Source organism: Oncorhynchus nerka, linkage group LG11 (genome assembly GCF_034236695.1).
Source record: "Oncorhynchus nerka isolate Pitt River linkage group LG11, Oner_Uvic_2.0, whole genome shotgun sequence".
In the NCBI taxonomy this organism is placed as follows: domain Eukaryota; kingdom Metazoa; phylum Chordata; class Actinopteri; order Salmoniformes; family Salmonidae; genus Oncorhynchus; species Oncorhynchus nerka.
In genome coordinates, this window is record NC_088406.1 from 17015528 (window position 1) to 17039422 (window position 23895).

A 23895-nucleotide genomic window follows, 5' to 3' on the forward strand; every position below is an offset into this window, starting at 1 on the left:
ATGATGGTAGTTGTAATGATGATGGTAGTAGTAGTAATGATGATGGTAGTTGTAATGATGATGGTAGTTGTAATGATGATGGTAGTTGTAATGATGATGGTAGTAGTGTAATGATGATGGTAGTTGTAATGATGATGGTAGTAGTAATGATGATGGTAGTAGTTGTAATGATGATGGTAGTTGTAATGATGATGGTAGTTGTAATGATGATGGTAGTTGTAATGATGATGGTAGTGATGGTGTAATGATGATGGTAGTTGTAATGATGATGGTAGTTGTAATGATGATGGTAGTTGTAATGATGATGGTAGTAGTAATGATAATGGTAGTGATGATGATGGTAGTAGTAATGATGATGGTAGTTGTAATGATGATGGTAGTTGTAATGATGATGGTAGTAGTTGAGAGTAATGATGATGGTAGTTGTAATGATGATGGTAGTTGTAATGATGAATGATGATGGTAGTTGTAATGATGATGGTAGTTGTAATGATGATGGTAGTAGTAATGATGATGGTAGTTGTAATGATGATGGTAGTAGTGTAATGATGATGGTAGTAGTGTAATGATGATGGTAATGATGATGGTAGAATGATGATGGTATGTAATGATGATGATGATGTAGTTGTAATGATGATGGTAGTTGTAATGATGATGGTAGTTGTAATGATGATGGTAGTAGTTGTAATGATGATGGTAGTTGTAATGATGATGGTAGTTGTAATGATGATGGTAGTAGTAATGTAATGATGATGGTAGTTGTAATGATGATGGTAGTTGTAATGATGATGATAGAATGATGATGGTAGTAGTAATGATGATGGTAACTGTAATGATGATGGTAGTTGTAATGATGATGGTAGTGTAATGATGATGGTAGTGTAATGATGATGATGGTAGTTGTAATGATGATGGTAGTAGTAATGATGATGGTAGTTGTAATGATGATGGTGATGATGTAGTTGTAATGATGATGGTAGTTGTAATGATGATGGTAGTTGTAATGATGATGGTAGTTGTAATGATGATGGTAGTGATGGTAGTAATGATGTAATGATGATGGTAATGATGATGGTAGTGTAATGATGATGGTAGTAGTAATGATGATGGTAGTTGTAATGATGATGGTAGTTGTAATGATGATGGTAGTAGTAATGATGATGGTAGTAGTGTAATGATGATGGTAGTTGTAATGATGATGGTAGTTGTAATGATGATGGTAGTAGTAATGATGATGGTAGTTGTAATGATGATGGTAGTAGTGTAATGATGATGGTAGTTGTAATGATGATGGTAGTTGTAATGATGATGGTAGTTGTAATGATGATGGTAGTAGTTGTAATGATGATGGTAGTAGTTGTAATGATGATGGTAGTTGTAATGATGATGGTAGTAGTAATGATGATGATGGTAGTAGTAGTAATGATGATGGTAGTTGTAATGATGATGGTAGTTGTAATGATGATGGTAGTTGTAATGATGATGGTAGTTGTAATGATGATGGTAGTAGTTGTAATGATGATGGTAGTAGTAATGATGATGGTAGTAGTGTAATGATGATGGTAGTAGTAATGATGATGGTAGTTGTAATGATGATGGTAGTTGTAATGATGATGGTAGTAGTGTAATGATGATGGTAGCTGTAATGATGATGGTAGTAATGATGATGGTAGTAGTAATGATGATGGTAGTAAATGATGATGGTAGTTGTAATGATGATGGTAGTAGTGATGATGATGGTAGTTGTAATGATGATGGTAGTAGTAGTAGTAATGATGATGGTAGTTGTAATGATGATGGTAGTAGTTGTAATGCTGATGGTAGTAGTAGTAATGATGATGGTAGTAGTTGTGATGATGATGGTAGTAGTTGTAATGATGATGGTAGTTGTAATGATGATGGTAGTAGTGTAATGATGATGGTAGTTGTAATGATGATGGTAGTTGTAATGATGATGGTGATGATGGTAGTTGTAATGATGATGGTAGTAGTAATGATGATGGTAGTTGTAATGATGATGGTAGTTGTAATGATGATGGTAGTTAATAATGATGAGTAGGTAGTTGTAATGATGATGGATAGTAGTGTAATGATGATGGTAGTTGTAATGATGATGGTAGTTGTAATGATGATGGTAGTTGTAATGATGATGGTAGTAGTAATGATGATGGTAGTTGTAATGATGATGGTAGTTGTAATGATGATGGTAGTAGTTGTAATGATGATGGTAGTTGTAATGATGATGGTAGTTGTAATGATGATGGTAGTAGTGTAATGATGATGGTAGTTGTAATGATGATGGTAACTGTAATGATGATGGTAGTTGTAATGATGATGGTAGTAGTTGTAATGATGATGGTAGTAGTAATGATGATGATGGTAGTTGTAATGATGATGGTAGTTGTAATGATGATGGTAGTTGTGAATGATGATGGTAGTACTGTAATGATGATGGTAACTGTAATGATGATGGTAGTTGTAATGATGATGGTAGTAACTGTAATGATGATGGTAGTAGTTGTAATGATGATGGTATGAATGATGATGGTAGTTGTAATGATGATGATGATGATGGTAGTTGTAATGATGATGGTAACTGTAATGATGATGGTAGTAGTAATGATGATGGTAGTTGTAATGATGATGGTAGTAGTTGTAATGATGATGGTAGTTGTAATGATGATGGTAGTTGTAATGATGATGGTAGTTGTAATGATGATGGTAACTGTAATGATGATGGTAGTTGTAATGATGATGGTAGTTGTAATGATGATGGTAGTGTAATGATGATGGTAGTTGTAATGATGATGGTAGTTGTAATGATGATGGTAGTTGTAATGATGATGGTAGTTGTAATGATGATGGTAGTTGTAATGATGATGGTAGTTGTAATGATGATGGTAGTTGTAATGATGATGGTAGTTGTAATGATGATGGTAGTTGTAATGATGATGGTAGTTGTAATGATGATGGTAGTTGTAATGATGATGGTAGTAGTTGTAATGATGATGGTAGTAGTGTAATGATGATGGTAGTTGTAATGATGATGGTAACTGTAATGATGATGATGGTAGTTGTAATGATGATGGTAGGTAGTAATGATGATGATGTAACTGTAATGATGATGGTAGTAGTTGTAATGATGATGGTAGTTGTAATGATGATGGTAGTAGTTGTAATGATGATGGTAGTTGTAATGATGATGGTAGTTGTAATGATGATGGTAGTTGTAATGATGATGGTAGTTGTAATGATGATGGTAGTTGTAATGATGATGGTAGTTGTAATGATGATGGTAGTTGTAATGATGATGGTAGTTGTAATGATGATGGTAGTAGTTGTAATGATGGTAGTAGTAGTAATGATGATGGTAGTAGTAGTAATGATGATGGTAGTAGTAGTAATGATGATGGTAACTGTAATGATGATGGTAACTGTAATGATGATGGTAGTAGTGTAATGATGATGGTAGTAGTGTAATGATGATGGTAACTGTAATGATGATGGTAGTTGTAATGATGATGGTAACTGTAATGATGATGGTAACTGTAATGATGATGGTAGTTGTAATGATGATGGTAACTGTAATGATGATGGTAACTGTAATGATGATGGTAACTGTAATGATGATGGTAGTAGTTGTAATGATGATGGTAACTGTAATGATGATGGTAACTGTAATGATGATGGTAGTTGTAATGATGATGGTAACTGTAATGATGATGGTAACTGTAATGATGATGGTAGTTGTAATGATGATGGTAGTTGTAATGATGATGGTAGTTGTAATGATGATGGTAGTTGTAATGATGATGGTAACTGTAATGATGATGGTAGTTGTAATGATGATGGTAGTTGTAATGATGATGGTAGTTGTAATGATGATGGTAGTTGTAATGATGATGGTAACTGTAATGATGATGGTAGTTGTAATGATGATGGTAGTTGTAATGATGATGGTAGTTGTAATGATGATGGTAGTTGTAATGATGATGGTAGTTGTAATGATGATGGTAGTTGTAATGATGATGGTAACTGATGTAATAATGATGATGGTAGTTGTAATGATGATGGTAGTTGTAATGATGATGGTAGTTGTAATGATGATGGTAGTTGTAATGATGATGGTAATGTAATGATGATGGTAGTGTAATGATGATGGTAGTAGTGTAATGATGATGGTAACTGTAATGATGATGGTAGTTGTAATGATGATGGTAGTTGTAATGATGATGGTAGTTGTAATGATGATGGTAGTTGTAATGATGATGGTAGTAGTAATGATGATGGTAGTTGTAATGATGATGGTAACTGTAATGAATGATGGTAGTAATGATGATGGTAGTTGTAATGATGATGGTAGTTGATGGTAAATGATGATGGTAGTAGTAATGATGATGGTAGTTGTAATGATGATGGTAACTGTAATGATGATGGTAGTAATGATGATGGTAGTTGTAATGATGATGGTAGTTGTAATGATGATGGTAGTTGAATGATGATGGTAGTTGTAATGATGATGGTAACTGTAATGATGATGGTAGTTGTAATGATGATGGTAGTAGTTGTAATGATGATGGTAGTTGTAATGATGATGGTAGTTGTAATGATGATGGTAGTTGTAATGATGATGGTAGTTGTAATGATGATGGTAGTAGTAGTAATGATGATGGTAGTTGTAATGATGATGGTAGTTGTAATGATGATGGTAGTTGTAATGATGATGGTAGTTGTAATGATGATGGTAGTTGTAATGATGATGGTAGTTGTAATGATGATGGTAGTAGTAATGATGATGGTAGTTGTAATGATGATGGTAGTTGTAATGATGATGGTAGTTGTAATGATGATGGTAGTGATGGTAGTAGTTGTAATGATGATGGTAGTAGTGTAATGATGATGGTAAATGATGATGGTAACTGTAATGATGATGGTAGTAGTAGTAATGATGATGGTAGTAGTAATGATGATGGTAGTTGTAATGATGATGGTAACTGTAATGATGATGGTAGTTGTAATGATGATGGTAACTGTAATGATGATGGTAACTGTAATGATGATGGTAGTAGTTGTAATGATGATGGTAACTGTAATGATGATGGTAGTTGTAATGATGATGGTAACTGTAATGATGATGGTAACTGTAATGATGATGGTAGTTGTAATGATGATGGTAGTAGTTGTAATGATGATGGTAGTAGTTGTAATGATGATGGTAACTGTAATGATGATGGTAGTAGTAGTAATGATGATGGTAGTTGTAATGATGATGGTAGTTGTAATGATGATGGTAACTGTAATGATGATGGTAGTTGTAATGATGATGGTAGTTGTAATGATGATGGTAACTGTAATGATGATGGTAACTGTAATGATGATGGTAGTTGTAATGATGATGGTAGTAGTTGTAATGATGATGGTAGTTGTAATGATGATGGTGATGGTAGTTGTAATGATGATGGTAGTAGTTGTAATGATGATGGTAGTTGTAATGATGATGGTAGTAGTTGTAATGATGATGGTAGTTGTAATGATGATGGTAGTTGTAATGATGATGGTAGTAGTAATGATGATGGTAGTTGTAATGATGATGGTAGTTGTAATGATGATGGTAGTTGTAATGATGATGGTAACTGTAATGATGATGGTAGTTGTAATGATGATGTAATGATGATGGTAGTTGTAATGATGATGGTAGTTGTAATGATGATGGTAGTAGTAGTAATGATGATGGTAGTAGTAATGATGATGGTAGTAGTAGTAATGATGATGGTAGTAGTAGTAATGATGATGGTAGTAGTAGTAATGATGATGGTAGTAGTAGTATTGATGATGGTAGTAGTAATGATGATGGTAGTTGTAATGATGATGGTAGTAGTTGTAATGATGATGGTAGTTGTAATGATGATGGTAGTTGTAATGATGATGGATGGTAGATGATGGTAGTAGTAATGATGATGGTAGTTGTAATGATGATGGTAGTAGTAGTGAATGATGATGGTAGTAATGATGATGTAGTATGATGATGATGTAGTTGTAATGATGATGGTAGTTGTAATGATGATGGTAGTTGTAATGATGATGGTAGTTGTAATGATGATGGTAGTTGTAATGATGATGGTAGTAGTAATGATGAATGATGATGGTAGTAGTAATGATGATGGTAGTTGTAATGATGATGGTAGTTGTAATGATGATGGTAGTTGTAATGATGATGGTAGTTGTAATGATGATGGTAGTTGTAATGATGATGGTAGTTGTAATGATGATGGTAGTTGTAATGATGATGGTAGTAATGATGATGGTAATGATGATGGTAGTTGTGTAATGATGATGGTAGTAGTAATGATGATGGTAGTTGTAATGATGATGGTAACTGTAATGATGATGGTAATTGTAATGATGATGGTAACTGTAATGATGATGGTAGTAGTAATGATGATGGTAGTTGTAATGATGATGGTAGTTGTAATGATGATGGTAACTGTAATGATGATGGTAACTGTAATGATGATGGTAACTGTAATGATGATGGTAGTTGTAATGATGATGGTAGTTGTAATGATGATGGTAACTGTAATGATGATGGTAGTAGTTGTAATGATGATGGTAGTAGTTGTAATGATGATGGTAGTTGTAATGATGATGGTTGTTGTAATGATGATGGTTGTTGTAATGATGATGGTAGTTGTAATGATGATGGTAGTAGTTGATGAATGATGATGGTAGTAGTTGTAATGATGATGGTAGTTGTAGTAGTTGTAATGATGATGGTAGTAGTAATGATGATGGTAGTTGTAATGATGATGGTAGTAGTGTAATGATGATGGTAGTTGTAAATGATGATGGTAGTGTATGATGATGGTAGTAGTAATGATGATGGTAGTTGTAATGATGATGGTAGTTGTAATGATGATGGTAGTTGTAATGATGATGGTAGTTGTAATGATGATGGTAGTTGTAATGATGATGGTAGTTGTAATGATGAATGATGATGGTAGTAATGATGTAATGATGATGGTAGTAATGTGTAATGATGATGGTAGTAGTGTAATGATGATGGTAGTTGTAATGATGATGGTAGTTGTAATGATGATGGTAGTTGTAATGATGATGGTAGTATGATGGTAGAATGATGATGGTAGTGGATGGTAGTTGTAATGATGATGGTAGTAGTGATGTAATGATGATGGTAGTTGATGATGGTAGTTGTAATGATGATGGTAGTTGTAATGATGATGGTAGTTGTAATGATGATGGTAGTAGTAATGATGATGGTAGTAGTAATGATGATGGTAGTTGTAATGATGATGGTAGTTGTAATGATGATGGTAGTAGTAATGATGATGGTAGTTGTAATGATGATGGTAGTTGTAATGATGATGGTAGTTGTAATGATGATGGTAGTTGTAATGATGATGGTAGTTGTAATGATGATGGTAGCTGTAATGATGATGGTAGTTGTAATGATGATGGTAGTAGTAATGATGATGGTAGTTGTAATGATGATGGTAACTGTAATGCTGATGGTAGTAGTTGTAATGATGATGGTAACTGTAATGATGATGGTAGTAGTAATGATGATGGTAGTTGTAATGATGATGGTAGTTGTAATGATGATGGTAACTGTAATGATGATGGTAGTTGTAATGATGATGGTAGTTGTAATGATGATGGTAGTTGTAATGATGATGGTAGTTGTAATGATGATGGTAACTGTAATGATGATGGTAGTAGTTGTAATGATGATGGTAGTTGTAATGATGATGGTAGTAGTAATGATGATGGTAGTAGTAATGATGATGGTAGTTGTAATGATGATGGTAGCTGTAATGATGATGGTAGTTGTAATGATGATGGTAGCTGTAATGATGATGGTAGTTGTAATGATGATGGTAGTTGTAATGATGATGGTAGTTGTAATGATGATGGTAGTTGTAATGGTGATGGTAGTTGTAATGATGATGGTAGCTGTAATGATGATGGTAGTTGTAATGATGATGGTAACTGTAATGATGATGGTAGTAGTTGTAATGATGATGGTAGTTGTAATGATGATGGTAGCTGTAATGATGATGGTAGTTGTAATGATGATGGTAGCTGTAATGATGATGGTAGTTGTAATGATGATGGTAGTTGTAATGATGATGGTAGTAGTAATGATGATGGTAGCTGTGAATGATGATGTAGTTGTGATGATGATGGTAGTGGTGATGATGATGGTAGTTGTAGTAATGATGATGGTAGTTGTAATGATGATGGTAGTAGTAATGATGATGGTAGTTGTGATGATGATGGTAGTTGTGATGATGATGGTAGTAGTAGTAATGATGATGGTAGTAGTTGTAATGCTGATGGTAGTTGTAATGATGATGGTAGTTGTAATGATGATGGTAGTAGTAATGATGATGGTAGTTGTAATGATGATGGTAGTAGTAGTAATGATGATGGTAGTAGTAATGATGATGGTAGTTGTAGTACTGATGTAATGGTGAGGATGACAGTTATAAGTTAGTTATAGTTTCATTTTCCATGTTTAGCTTTTTATATTTATTATATTTCTACTGTTGACTGTTACCATTTTATTGTTATTTTTGTATTTCATTTTGTATTATTATTTATTACCATTTTATGTTATTTGTAATTTTATTACAATGTATATTGTATACATTGTTGCTTTGTCAATATTGACAATGTTTTTCATGCCAATAAAGCAGCATGAATTTGACTATATGTAATACACTTGATTTAGGTTACATTATTACATGCTAAATGTTTCTGATCAGTGATAGATGAGTAAACTAATAAATGACATATACCACCTCCACTTATTGGCCCAGACAGAAATAAATTAACCAAATATACAGACGGGAGATTTGGTGAAACAAAATCACATTTAGGTTTGGAGTTGCCCAGGCTACTACGAGAGTGAAGCTACATAACACGCTAGCAAACTGTTCTGATCACACACACGGATCAATTTCTTTACTGTGAAATAGCATTGTATATGGTCAGACACCATTTTTTCCCAGAAGTGTATTAAGGGTTGGTAACAGGCTGATTCGTCTGCTATTTGAGCCAGTAAAGGGAGATGTACTATTCTTAAGTAGGGAAATGACTTTAGCTTCCCTCCAGGCCCGAGGGTACATACTTTCTAGTAGGCTTAAATTGAAGATGTAGCAAATAGGAGTGGCAATATCGTCTGCTAGTTCAGGCTACTACGAGGGTGATAAGCAAAATCCACTTGTTAAGCTACATAACATGCTAGCAAACTGTTATCAGCTAATCTATTAGAAAACTAGAAGAAATATGATCATTAGCCCCTACCTTAATTAACTTAGTTAACATTTCCCCCAGCCTAATTGTTACCAAATATCCAAACGGAGAATCAGTGAAAACCAATTGACATTGATTGATTTATCAAGACGAGTCCCCCACACTCGAATCATCTAAACGGTGCTGATGTGATCATCTAGTTGACCATTTCTTTCATTATTATTGATAGGACTTTGGGAGCAACAATATGATACATGGCTTCAATTGCATTAGCCTACTTAAGTTTAAGTTTTCCTCTGTCCTCACTCCTCTAAGACCAGGACGGTTTCCTCGTCTCCTCACTCAGCTGCGACCCTCCTCCGCCAGTCGCATTGTTCTCCATACTAGTTTAAATCAATATAATGTTTTCTAGAAATCGGGGTTCGGGGCTCATTACATTTCTGTGATTTCGGACCAGGCTGTAATTTTCAGGCCTGATGAGAACTAGCTGTTTCTCATCTCTCTGTTACACAACCACCACATGGCTCTATAAAGAAACACACACAGTATAATACTTATTACCTGACTAATATTAGAAGAGAAGAGCACACTGAGGGACCTAAAGCCCTGTGTATTCAACCATGGATCAAACCATGTTGCTGTGTTTACTTGTGGTCAAGGATTCTGGGCTGACAACCAGAGAAGAGCAACAAAGGATGTACACACACACGGACTCACAGTCGCTCTCGGCTTTGAAGAGAAAGGTTCGGTTGGCTGTGACCACCTCAAACTTCTGCTCCCCCACGTTGGTCACCCCCGTAATGGCAGCCGTTGGTATGATCCTCTTAGAGTATACCTCCTGCAACACAACACACCATGACTCATAGGACCGCTCTCTCTCTCACACACACACATACACACACACACAATCAACAGAGAAACCACAATACTGAGAAACACTAATCCACTCTAACATCCTGACCTAGTTAATGTATAGACTAACAGGAATGTGTAGACGGCCAACTGATGGCTACCGCACCTTGTCGTTGTCAAAGTATCTCAGGTAGTCAACATCCAGCTTCACCCATCTCCTCTGGTAGTACAGAGACCTGCACACACATACACACAGTTAGGGGTCATATACTGGATGTGTGTGTGTGTGTGTGTGTGTGTGTGTGTGTGTGTGTGTGTGTGTGTGTGTGTGTGTGTGTGTGTGATGTACCCCTGGGTTGGGTTCTTATCCAGCCAACCAATCTTTAGAACAGGGCAGGGTTCAGGGGAGGGGCCATCTCTAGGGGGCGGGGCAAGGACCCTGCCTCTGACCGGCAGGTAGACACTACCCTGGAGCGTACTCAGACCATAGTCCTGCCATGAGCTCCGACTGAGAGAAAGTGAGAAAGCAGGAGAGTGAGAGAGTAAGAGTGAGAAAGGGATAATGAGAGAGAAAGCAGGCGAGAGAGAAAGCAAGAGAAAGTGAGAAAGCAGGAGAGTGAGAGAGTAAGAGTGAGAAAGGGATAATGAGAGAGAAAGCAGGCGAGAGAGAAAAAGCAGGCGAGAGAGAGAGAAAGCAGGCGAGAGAGAGAGAAAGGAGGAGAGAGAGAGAGAGAGAGAGAGAGAGAGAGAGAGAGAGCAAAGAAAGAGTTATTCCCTCTCTCGCTACAGGAACAAAGATGTCACCAGAGGTCAGGGGTCAGGGGAGACTCACTGGCTGCTGATTGGCTCATTGTCATCATCCAATAGTTCATCGTCGCTGCAGAGAGAGTTGTACCGTCCCTTCCCCCACCCCGGCACTGGCAGGAACACATCCTATTGGACAACACAGCAGTCACTGACACACAGAAACACAATAACATTACAGCACTCTAGTACATACTCACAGTACACACACACACTCTTACTCTGTCTGCCATGTTCACAGACTGGAGCTTGGAGTAGATTTGGTCTGGATCTTCTGCCATGTTCACAGCCTGGGGCTTGGGGAAGACTTGGTCTGGATCTTCATAGTCATCTGAACTGTCACCTGACCCTGAGAGAGACACAGAGACAGAGAGACAAAGAAACAGACACGGAGACAGAGAGAGGCAGAGAGAGACAAACAGAGAAACAAACACAGAGACAGAAAGACACCGAGACAGAGAGAAAAAGAAACAGACACGGAGACAGAGAGAGGCAGAGAGACACCGAAACAGAGACAAAGAAACAGACACGGAGATAGACAGAGACAGAGAGAGACAGACAGAGAAACAAACACAGAGACAGAAAGACACCGAGACAGAGAGAGAAAGAAAGAAACAGACACGGAGACAGAGAGAGGCAGAGAGACACCGAGACAGAGACAAAGAAACAGACACGGAGATAGACAGAGACAGAGAGAGACAGACAGAGAAACAAACACAGAGACAGAAAGACACCGAGACAGAGAGAGAAAGAAACAGACACGGAGACAGAGAGAGGCAGAGAGACACCGAGACAGAGACAAAGAAACAGACACGGAGATAGACAGAGAGAGACAGACAGAGAAACAAACACAGAGACAGAAAGACACCGAGACAGAGAGAGAAAGAAACAGACACGGAGACAGAGAGAGGCAGAGACACCGAGACAGAGACAGACAAACAGACACAGAGAAAGGGAGATAGAAAAGAGAAGAAGATGTGAGAGTTCAGAGATCACTTCTGAGCTACAGCCACAGCCCCTGAGACAGTACAGGACAGGTTCAGCAGCATCAGAAGGCTCTGTTTGAAAAAAGAGAATCAACAGCATCTGCTATCTAACAACAAGACAACAGTTACTGTATATCAGTCTCTCTCTGTCCACACCTTGCCATCATTCCACTAGTAGACAAAGTCAGAAACAACATGTAACTTGATCAAGATTACAGGATTAGGGGTGGGGGAGATTACAGGGTTAGGGGTGGAGGAGATTACAGGATTAGGGGTGGAGGAGATTACAGGGTTAGGGGTGGAGGAGATTACAGGGTTAGGGGTGGTGGAGATTACAGGGTTAGGGGTGGTGGAGATTACAGGGTTAGGGGTGGAGGAGATTACAGGGTTAGGGGTGGAGGAGATTACAGGGTTAGGGGTGGGGAGATTACAGGGTTAGGGGTGGGGAGATTACAGGGTTAGGGGTGGAGGAGATTATAGGGTTAGGGGTGGTGAAGATTACAGGGTTAGGGGTGGAGGAGATTACAGGGTTAGGGGTGGAGGAGATTACAGGGTTAGGGTGGAGGAGATTACAGGGTTAGGGGAGTTTGTAGGTTGTAGGGTTAGGGGTGGAGGAGTTTGTAGGTTGTAGGGTTAGGGGTGGAGGAGTTTGTAGATTGTAAGGTTAGGGGTGGAGGAGTTTGTAGATTGTAGAGTTAGGGGTGGAGGAGTTTGTAGGTTGTAGGGTTAGGGGTGGAGGAGTTTGTAGATTGTAGGCTTAGGGGTGAAGAGGTGGAGGAGTGTGAAGATTGTAGGGTTAGGGGTGGAGGAGTTTGTAGGTTGTAGGGTTAAGGGTGGAGGAGTTTGTAGATTGTAGGGTTAGGGGTGGAGGAGTTTGTAGGTTGTAGGGTTAAGGGTGGAGGAGTTTGTAGGTTGTAGGGTTAAGGGTGGAGGAGTTTGTAGGTTGTAGGGTTAAGGGTGGAGGAGTTTGTAGATTGTAGGGTGAAGGAGTTTGTAGATTGTAGGGTGAAGGAGTTTGTAGATTGTATGGTTAAGGGTGGAGGAGTTTATAGATTGTAGGGTTAGGGGTGGAGGAGTTTGTAGGTTGTAGGGTTAAGGGTGGAGGAGTTTGTAGGTTGTAGGGTTAAGGGTGGAGGAGTTTGTAGATTGTAGGGTGAAGGAGTTTGTAGATTGTAGGGTGAAGGAGTTTGTAGATTGTAGGGTTAAGGGTGGAGGAGTTTATAGATTGTAGGGTGGAGGAGTTTATAGATTGTAGGGTGGAGGAGTTTGTAGATTGTAGGGTGAAGGAGTTTATAGATTGTAGGGTGGAGGAGTTTGTAGATTGTAGGGTGAAGGAGTTTAGATTGTAGGGTGAATGAGTTTATAGATTGTAGGGTTAAGGGTGGAGGAGTTTATAGATTGTAGGGTGAAGGAGTTTATAGATTGTAGGGTTAAGGGTGGAGGAGTTTGTAGATTGTAGGGTGAATGAGTTTGTAGATTGTAGGGTTAGAGGTGAAGGAGTTTATAGATTGTAGGGTTAGGGGTGGAGGAGTTTGTAGATTGTAGGGTTAAGGGTGGAGGACTTTGTAGATTGTAGGGTGAAGGAGTTTGTAGATTGTAGGGTGAAGGAGTTTATAGATTGTAGGGTGAAAGAGTTTATAGATTGTAGATTGTAGGGTTAGGGGTGGAGGAGTTTGTAGGTTGTAGGGTTAAGGGTGGAGGAGTTTGTAGGTTGTAGGGTTAAGGGTGGAGGAGTTTGTAGAATGTAGGGTGGAGGAGTTTGTAGATTGTAGGGTGAAGGAGTTTGTAGATTGTAGGGTGAAGGAGTTTGTAGATTGTAGGGTGGAAGAGTTTATAGATTGTAGGGTGAAGGAGTTTGTAGATTGTAGGGTGGAGGAGTTTGTAGATTGTAGGGTGGAGGAGTTTGTAGATTGTAGGGTGGAGGAGTTTGTAGATTGTAGGGTGGAGGAGTTTATAGATTGTAGGGTTAAGGGTGGAGGAGTTTGTAGATTGTAGGGTGAATGAGTTTGTAGATTGTAGGGTTAGGGGTGGAGGAGTTTGTAGATTGTAGGGTTAGGGGTGGAGGAGTTTATAGATTGTAGGGTTAGAGGTGGAGGACTTTGTAGATTGTAGGGTGAAGGAGTTTGTAGATTGTAGGGTGAAGGAGTTTATAGATTGTAGGGTGAAGGAGTTTATAGATTGTAGATTGTAGGGTTAAGGAGTTTGTAGATTGTAGGGTGGAGGAGTTTGTAGATTGTAGGGTGGAGGAGTTTATAGATTGTAGGGTTAAGGGTGGAGGAGTTTGTAGATTGTAGGGTGAATGAGTTTGTAGATTGTAGGGTTAGGGGTGGAGGAGTTTGTAGATTGTAGGGTTAGGGGTGGAGGAGTTTATAGATTGTAGGGTTAGAGGTGGAGGACTTTGTAGATTGTAGGGTGAAGGAGTTTGTAGATTGTAGGGTGAAGGAGTTTATAGATTGTAGGGTGAAGGAGTTTATAGATTGTAGATTGTAGGGTTAAGGAGTTTGTAGATTGTAGGGTGGAGGAGTTTGTAGATTGTAGGGTGAAGGAGTTTATAGATTGTAGGGTTAAGGGTGGAGGAGTTTATAGATTGTAGGGTTAAGGGTGGAGGAGTTTGTAGATTGTAGGGTGAAGGAGTTTATAGATTGTAGGGTTAGGGGTGGAGGAGTTTGTAGATTGTAGGGTTAAGGGTGGAGGAGTTTGTAGATTGTAGGGTTAAGGGTGGAGGAGTTTATAGATTGTAGGGTTAAGGGTGGAGGAGTTTATAGATTGTAGGGTTAGGGGTGGAGGAGTTTATAGATTGTAGGGTTAGAGGTGGAGGAGTTTATAGATTGTAGGGTTAGAGGTGGAGGAGTTTATAGATTGTAGGGTTAGAGGTGGAGGAGTTTATAGATTGTAGGGTTAGGGGTGGAGGAGTTTGTAGGTTGTAGGGTTAAGGGTGGAGGAGTTTGTAGGTTGTAGGGTTAAGGGTGGAGGAGTTTATAGATTGTAGGGTTAGAGGTGGAGGAGTTTGTAGATTGTAGGGTGAAGGAGTTTGTAGATTGTAGGGTGAAGGAGTTTGTAGATTGTAGGGTGAAGGAGTTTATAGATTGTAGGGTTAAGGGTGGAGGAGTTTATAGATTGTAGGGTTAAGGAGTTTATAGATTGTAGGGTTAAGGGTGAAGGAGTTCATAGATTGTAGGGTGAAGGAGTTTGTAGATTGTAGGGTGAAGGAGTTTATAGATTGTAGGGTTAAGGGTGGAGGAGTTTATAGATTGTAGGGTTAAGGAGTTTATAGATTGTAGGGTTAAGGGTGAAGGAGTTTATAGATTGTAGGGTGGAGGAGTTTATAGATTGTAGGGTGAAGGAGTTTATAGATTGTAGGGTGAATGAGTTTATAGATCGTAGGGTGAATGAGTTTATAGATCGTAGGGTTAAGGGTGGAGGAGTTTGTAGATTGTAGGGTGAAGGAGTTTATAGATTGTAGGGTGGAGGAGTTTGTAGATTGTAGGGTGGAGGAGTTTATAGATTGTAGGGTGAAGGAGTTTATAGATTGTAGGGTGAAGGAGTTTATAGATTGTAGGGTTAGGGGTGGAGGAGTTTGTAGATTGTAGGGTTAAGGGTGGAGGACTTTGTATATTGTAGGGTGAAGGAGTTTGTAGATTGTAGGGTGAAGGAGTTTATAGATTGTAGGGTGAAGGAGTTTATAGATTGTAGGGTGAAGGAGTTTATAGATTGTAGATTGTAGAGTTAGAGGTGGAGGAGTTTGTAGGTTGTAGGGTTAGGGGTGGAGGAGTTTGTAGATTGTAGGCTTAGGGGTGAAGAGGTGGAGGAGTGTGAAGATTGTAGGGTTAAGGGTGGAGGAGTTTGTAGGTTGTAGGGTTAAGGGTGGAGGAGTTTGTAGGTTGTAGGGTTAAGGGTGGAGGAGTTTGTAGATTGTAGGGTGAAGGAGTTTGTAGATTGTAGGGTGAAGGAGTTTGTAGATTGTAGGGTGAAGGAGTTTATAGATTGTAGGGTGGAGGAGATTGTAGATTGTAGGGTGGAGGAGTTTATAGATTATAGGGTTAAGAGTGGAGGAGTTTATAGATTGTAGGGTGAATGAGTTTATAGATTGTAGGGTTAAGGGTGGAGGAGTTTGTAGATTGTAGGGTGGAGGAGTTTATAGATTGTAGGGTGAATGAGTTTATAGATTGTAGGGTTAAGGGTGGAGGAGTTTGTAGATTGTAGGGTGAAGGAGTTTATAGATTATAGGGTTAAGGGTGGAGGTGTTTATAGATTGTAGGGTGAAGGAGTTTATAGATTGTAGGGTTAAGGGTGGAGGAGTTTGTAGATTGTAGGGTGAATGAGTTTGTAGATTGTAGGGTTAGAGGTTAAGGAGTTTGTAGATTGTAGGGTTAGGGGTGGAGGAGTTTGTAGATTGTAGGGTTAAGGGTGGAGGAGATTGTAGAGTGAAGGAGTTTATAGATTTTAGGGTTAAGGGTGGAGGAGTTTATAGATTGTAGGGTTAAGGGTGGAGGAGTTTATAGATTGTAGGGTTAGGGGTGGAGGAGTTTGTAGGTTGTAGGGTTAAGGGTGGAGGAGTTTGTAGGTTGTAGGGTTAAGGGTGGAGGAGTTTATAGATTGTAGGGTTAGAGGTGGAGGAGTTTGTAGATTGTAGGGTGAAGGAGTTTGTAGATTGTAGGGTGAAGGAGTTTATAGATTGTAGGGTTAAGGGTGAAGGAGTTTATAGATTGTAGGGTGAAGGAGTTTATAGATTGTAGGGTGAATGAGTTTATAGATCGTAGGGTTAAGGGTGGAGGAGTTTGTAGATTGTAGGGTTAAGGGTGGAGGAGTTTGTAGATTGTAGGGTGAAGGAGTTTATAGATTGTAGGGTGGAGGAGTTTGTAGATTGTAGGGTGGAGGAGTTTATAGATTGTAGGGTGAAGGAGTTTATAGATTGTAGGGTGAAGGAGTTTATAGATTGTAGGGTGAAGGAGTTTATAGATTGTAGGGTGAAGGAGTTTATAGATTGTAGGGTGAAGGAGTTTATAGATTGTAGGGTGAAGGAGTTTATAGATTGTAGGGTGAAGGAGTTTATAGATTGTAGGGTTAAGGGTGGAGGAGTTTGTAGATTGTAGGGTGAAGGAGTTTATAGATTGTAGGGTGGAGGAGTTTGTAGATTGTAGGGTGGAGGAGTTTATAGATTGTAGGGTGGAGGAGTTTATAGATTGTAGGGTGGAGGAGTTTATAGATTGTAGGGTTAAGGGTGAAGGAGTTTATAGATTGTAGGGTTAAGGGTGAAGGAGTTTATAGATTGTAGGGTTAAGGGTGGAGGAGTTTGTAGATTGTAGGGTGGAGGAGTTTATAGATTGTAGGGTTAAGGGTGGAGGAGTTTATAGATTGTAGGGTTAAGGGTGGAGGAGTTTGTAGATTGTAGGGTTAGGGGTGGAGGAGTTTGTAGATTATAGGGTTAGGGGTGGAGGAGTTTGTAGATTGTAGGGTTAAGGGTGGAGGAGTTTATAGATTGTAGGGTTAAGGGTGAAGCTGTGGATGAGTTTGTAGGGTTAGGGGTGAAGCTGTGGATGAGTTTGTAGGGTTAGAGGTGAAGCTGTGGATGAGTTTGTAGGGTTAGGGGTGAAGCTGTGGATGAGTTTGTAGGGTTAGGGGTGAAGCTGTGGATGAGTTTGTAGGGTTAGGGGTGAAGCTGTGGATGAGTTTGTAGGGTTAGGGGTGAAGCTGTGGATGAGTTTGTAGGGTTAGGGGTGAAGCTGTGGATGAGTTTGTAGGGTTAGGGGTGAAGCTGTGGAGGAGTTTGTTGATTGTAGAGCTAGGGAGTTACGAAGGAAGAGGTGGGCTAAGTCAGGGAGAGGTGAGGTTAGGGAGTTAGGGGTGGGGTTAAGGATGAATGGGAGGGGTTTAGTGTGCTCACTGATTTCAGGCCGTGGCTGGGGGATCCTTCTCATGGGCAGAGCAGGCTGCGTGTCGACTGGTGTATTGGGTACCTTGGTCCGAGGCGGGGGTGGTAGAGTTCGGTCCGTATGCGGCTCATCGACGGGAGCATCACTGGAGAGAGGGATGAGAGAGGGGGGGGGGGGTCCATTGTTACCAAGGGCTGCTTGAAGACAGGAAACAGTCGTGAGACTATCCATCCTCGAATCCTCTCCAGTCTCTCCTCTTCTGCTCTCTCCTCTCCAGTATCTCACTCAGACTGACATTCATCCATGAGAGAAAGGAATGCTGAAGTCCTGTAATAATCCATCTCTTCAGCCAACCTAACCTTAACTCTACCCACAACCCAACAGCCAACTGGGTCAGTCCCAGTGGTCAGGTATTCTGTCACTGTGTAGAAATGTCATTCTAGTTTGCTCTGTTTTTTTGTTAATTGTTTCCAATGTGTCAAGTAATTATATTTTTGTTTTCTCATGATTTGTTTGGGTCTAATTGTGTTCCTGTCCTGGGGCCTGTTTGCGTTTGTAAACAGAGTTCCAGGACCAGCTTGCTTAAAGGACTATTCTCCAGGTTCATCTCTCTGTAGGTGACGGCTTTGTTTAGTTACCTTGTGACAACCCTCACACTCCCCAAAATTATTATCTCTGTCTCTCTCTTGCCTGGCTACCCAAACTCTTTTCTCACGCCAACTGCTAGGCTAGGCCCATGGACGTTTCTTCTCTACAATGAGTCTGGGGATCAGAGGACCTCCCTGATGATTTCTAAAATGGAAATCCATTCTACACCGTCTGATTGGTCCCAGAAACCGATGTGTTGGGTCAGAGCCAAAACACACGTGGGTAAAGCAGCATTTTGAAAATGTGTCATTGGCTTTGAAACTCTGATTGGTTAAAGATGAACCAATCACTGATGTTTTATGCAACACCCCTCATTTTGACGTCACCACAAACGACTTCAATATCTCAGACTGAGTTTGTAGCGAACGACAGAGAAGCGGAAGAATTCAGTTGGAGTTGTCAGGGAAGTCCAGCTCCACCCATGTCACATATAACCCACTGAAACCACCTCTCACTTCACACACAGATAACAGCACCCCAGAACACAATGGGACATGAATACGTCTACAAATCTATCACCAGTCTTAACATAAGACTGATGTCAAATCATCTCAGCAACAGCTACACTGGCCTGGATAGTATTCTGTAATAACTGACCATGGTCCCCTTTTCTCTTCCTGCTGCCCACTCCCCTCAGTTACACAGAGTTAGTACAAGACGCAGTGCTTGACTTGGCCTGAAATGGGTGTCGGTACTGTTGATATTTAGGTTCAGGAGTCCCACAATACTGTTGAGTTAATATTCTATAAGAGGAACAGGGACTACACAATACTGCTGAGTTAATATTCTATAAGAGGAACAGGGACTACACAATACTGCTGAGTTAATATTCTATAAGAGGAACAGGGACTACACAATACTGCTGAGTTAATATTCTATAAGAGGAACAGGGACTACACAATACTGCTGAGTTAATATTCTATAAGAGGAACAGGGACTACACAATACTGCTGAGTTAATATTCTATAAGAGGAACAGGGACTACACAATACTGCTGAGTTAATATTCTATAAGAGGAACAGGGACTACACAATACTGCTGAGTTAATATTCTGTAAGAGGAACAGGGACTACACAATACTGTTGAGTTAATATTCTATAAGAGGAACAGGGACTACACAATACTGTTGAGTTAATATTCTATAAGAGGAACAGGGACTACACAATACTGTTAATATTATATAAGAGGAACAGGGACTACACAATACTGTTGAGTTAATATTATATAAGAGGAACAGGGACTACACAATACTGTTGAGTTAATATTCTATAAGAGGAACAGGGACTACACAATACTGTTGAGTTAATATTCTATAAGAGGAACAGGGACTACACAATACTGTTAATATTATATAAGAGGAACAGGGACTACACAATACTGTTGAGTTAATATTCTATAAGAGGAACAGGGACAACACAATACTGTTGAGTTAATATTCTATAAGAGGAACAGGGACAACACAATACTGTTGAGTTAATATTCTATAAGAGGAACAGGAGCGCTATAATACTGTAGAGTTAATATTCTATAAGAGGAACAGGAGCGCTATAATACTGTTGAGTTAATATTCTATAAGAGGAACAGGAGCTCTATAATACTGTTGAGTTAATATTCTATAAGAGGAACAGGGACTACACAAAACTGTTGGGTTAATATTCTATAAGAGGAACAGGAGCCCCACAATACTGTTGAGTTAATATTCTATAAGAGGAACAGGAACTACACAATACTGTTGAGTTAATATTCTATAAGAGGAACAGGGACTACACAATACTGTTGAGTTAATATTCTATAAGAGGAACAGGAGCCCCACAATACTGTTGAGTTAATATTCTATAAGAGGAACAGGGACTACACAATACTGTTGAGTTAATATTCTATAAGAGGAACAGGAGCCCCACAATACTGTTGAGTTAATATTATATAAGAGGAACAGGGACTACACAATACTGTTGAGTTAATATTCTATAAGAGGAACAGGGACTACACAATACTGTTGAGTTAATATTATATAAGAGGAACAGGGACTACACAATACTGTTGAGTTAATATTCTATAAGAGGAACAGGGACTACACAATACTGTTGAGTTAATATTCTATAAGAGGAACAGGAGCCCCACAATACTGTTGAGTTAATATTATATAAGAGGAACAGGGACTACACAATACTGTTGAGTTAATATTATATAAGAGGAACAGGGACTACACAATACTGTTGAGTTAATATTCTATAAGAGGAACAGGGACTACACAATACTGCTGGGTTAATATTCTATAAGAGGAACAGGGACTACACAATACTGTTGGGTTAATATTCTATAAGAGGAACAGTGACTACACAATACTGTTGAGTTAATATTCTATAAGAGGAACAGGGACTACACAATACTGTTGGGTTAATATTCTATAAGAGGAACAGGGACTACACAATACTGTTGAGTTAATATTCTATAAGAGGAACAGGGACTACACAATACTGTTGAGTTAATATTCTATAAGAGGAACAGGGACAACACAATACTGTTGAGTTAATATTCTATAAGAGGAACAGGGACAACACAATACTGTTGAGTTAATATTCTATAAGAGGAACAGGAGCGCTATAATACTGTAGAGTTAATATTCTATAAGAGGAACAGGGACAACACAATACTGTTGAGTTAATATTCTATAAGAGGAACAGGGACAACAATACTATTGAGTTAATATTCTATAAGAGGAACAGGAGCTCTATAATACTGTTGAGTTAATATTCTATAAGAGGAACAGGAGCTCTATAATACTGTTGAGTTAATATTCTATAAGAGGAACAGGGACTACACAAAACTGTTGGGTTAATATTCTATAAGAGGAACAGGAGCCCCACAATACTGTTGAGTTAATATTCTATAAGAGGAACAGGAACTACACAATACTGTTGAGTTAATATTCTATAAGAGGAACAGGGACTACACAATACTGTTGAGTTAATATTCTATAAGAGGAACAGGAGCCCCACAATACTGTTGAGTTAATATTCTATAAGAGGAACAGGGACTACACAATACTGTTGAGTTAATATTCTATAAGAGGAACAGGGACTACACAATACTGTTGAGTTAATATTCTATAAGAGGAACAGGAGCCCCACAATACTGTTGAGTTAATATTCTATAAGAGGAACAGGGACTACACAATACTGTTGAGTTAATATTCTATAAGAGGAACAGGGACTACACAATACTGTTGAGTTAATATTCTATAAGAGGAACAGGAGTCCCACAATACTGTTGAGTTAATATTATATAAGAGGAACAGGGACTACACAATACTGTTGAGTTAATATTCTATAAGAGGAACAGGGACTACACAATACTGTTGAGTTAATATTATATAAGAGGAACAGGGACTACACAATACTGTTGAGTTAATATTCTATAAGAGGAACAGGGACTACACAATACTGTTGAGTTAATATTCTATAAGAGGAACAGGAGCCCCACAATACTGTTGAGTTAATATTATATAAGAGGAACAGGGACTACACAATACTGTTGAGTTAATATTCTATAAGAGGAACAGGGACTACACAATACTGTTGAGTTAATATTCTATAAGAGGAACAGGGACTACACAATACTGTTAATATTATATAAGAGGAACAGGGACTACACAATACTGTTGAGTTAATATTATATAAGAGGAACAGGGACTACACAATACTGTTGGGTTAATATTTTATAAGAGAAACAGGGACTACACAATACTGTTGGGTTAATATTCTATAAGAGGAACAGGGACTACACAATACTGTTGAGTTAATATTCTATAAGAGGAACAGGGACTACACAATACTGTTGGGTTAATATTCTATAAGAGGAACAGGGACTACACAATACTGTTGAGTTAATATTCTATAAGAGGAACAGGGACTACACAATACTGTTGAGTTAATATTCTATAAGAGGAACAGGGACAACACAATACTGTTGAGTTAATATTCTATAAGAGGAACAGGGACAACACAATACTGTTGAGTTAATATTCTATAAGAGGAACAGGGACTACACAATACTGTTGGGTTAATATTCTATAAGAGGAACAGGGACTACACAATACTGTTGAGTTAATATTCTATAAGAGGAACAGGGACTACACAATACTGTTGAGTTAATATTCTATAAGAGGAACAGGGACAACACAATACTGCTGAGTTAATATTCTATAAGAGGAACTATAATACTGTAGAGTTAATATTCTATAAGAGGAACAGGGACAACACAATACTGTTGAGTTAATATTCTATAAGAGGAACAGGGACAACAATACTATTGAGTTAATATTCTATAAGAGGAACAGGAGCGCTATAATACTGTTGAGTTAATATTCTATAAGAGGAACAGGAGCTCTATAATAATGTTGAGTTAATATTCTATAAGAGGAACAGGGAATACACAAAACTGTTGGGTTAATATTCTATAAGAGGAACAGGAGCCCCACAATACTGTTGAGTTAATATTCTATAAGAGGAACAGGAACTACACAATACTGTTGAGTTAATATTCTATAAGAGGAACAGGGACTACACAATACTGTTGAGTTAATATTCTATAAGAGGAACAGGGACTACACAATACTGTTGAGTTAATATTATATAAGAGGAACAGGGACTACACAATACTGTTGAGTTAATATTCTATAAGAGGAACAGGGACAACACAATACTGTTGAGTTAATATTCTATAAGAGGAACAGGAGCCCCACAATACTGTTGAGTTAATATTCTATAAGAGGAACAGGGACTACACAATACTGTTGAGTTAATATTCTATAAGAGGAACAGGGACTACACAATACTGTTGAGTTAATATTCTATAAGAGGAACAGGAGCCCCACAATACTGTTGAGTTAATATTATATAAGAGGAACAGGGACTACACAATACTGTTGAGTTAATATTCTATAAGAGGAACAGGGACTACACAATACTGTTGAGTTAATATTCTATAAGAGGAACAGGGACTACACAATACTGTTGAGTTAATATTCTATAAGAGGAACAGGGACTACACAATACTGTTGGGTTAATATTCTATAAGAGGAACAGGGACTACACAATACTGTTGGGTTAATATTCTATAAGAGGAACAGGGACTACACAATACTGTTGAGTTAATATTCTATAAGAGGAACAGGGACAACACAATACTGTTGAGTTAATATTCAATAAGAGGAACAGGGACTACACAATACTGTTGAGTTAATATTCTATAAGAGGAACAGGGACTACACAATACTGTTGAGTTAATATTCTATAAGAGGAACAGGGACAACACAATACTGTAGAGTTAATATTCTATAAGAGGAACAGGGACTACACAATACTGTTGAGTTAATATTATATAAGAGGAACAGGGACTACACAATACTGTTGAGATAATATTCTATAAGAGGAACAGGGACTACACAATACTGT

The 23895-nt window shown here is 38.5% G+C and overlaps 1 protein-coding gene across 7 annotated transcripts in view; it reads right to left on the minus strand.

Moving 5' to 3' along the window:
- The window catches only part of LOC115125746 (arf-GAP with Rho-GAP domain, ANK repeat and PH domain-containing protein 1-like), a 183461-nt gene that overhangs the window by 123648 nt on the left and 35918 nt on the right, over positions 1–23895 (minus strand). For 6 of the 7 annotated variants that reach the window (XM_065024262.1, XM_065024261.1, XM_065024260.1 and 3 more), the window contains exons 3-8: positions 17803–17936; positions 11154–11281; positions 10961–11061; positions 10478–10636; positions 10295–10364; positions 9982–10114 (exon numbers count right to left, since the gene is read on the minus strand). In XM_065024262.1, coding sequence (XP_064880334.1) covers positions 9982–10114; positions 10295–10364; positions 10478–10636; positions 10961–11061; positions 11154–11281; positions 17803–17936 — 725 coding nt within the window. The remainder of the gene's footprint in view (positions 1–9981; positions 10115–10294; positions 10365–10477; positions 10637–10960; positions 11062–11153; positions 11282–17802; positions 17937–23895) is intronic. The other variant, XM_065024259.1, reaches the window with a different exon arrangement.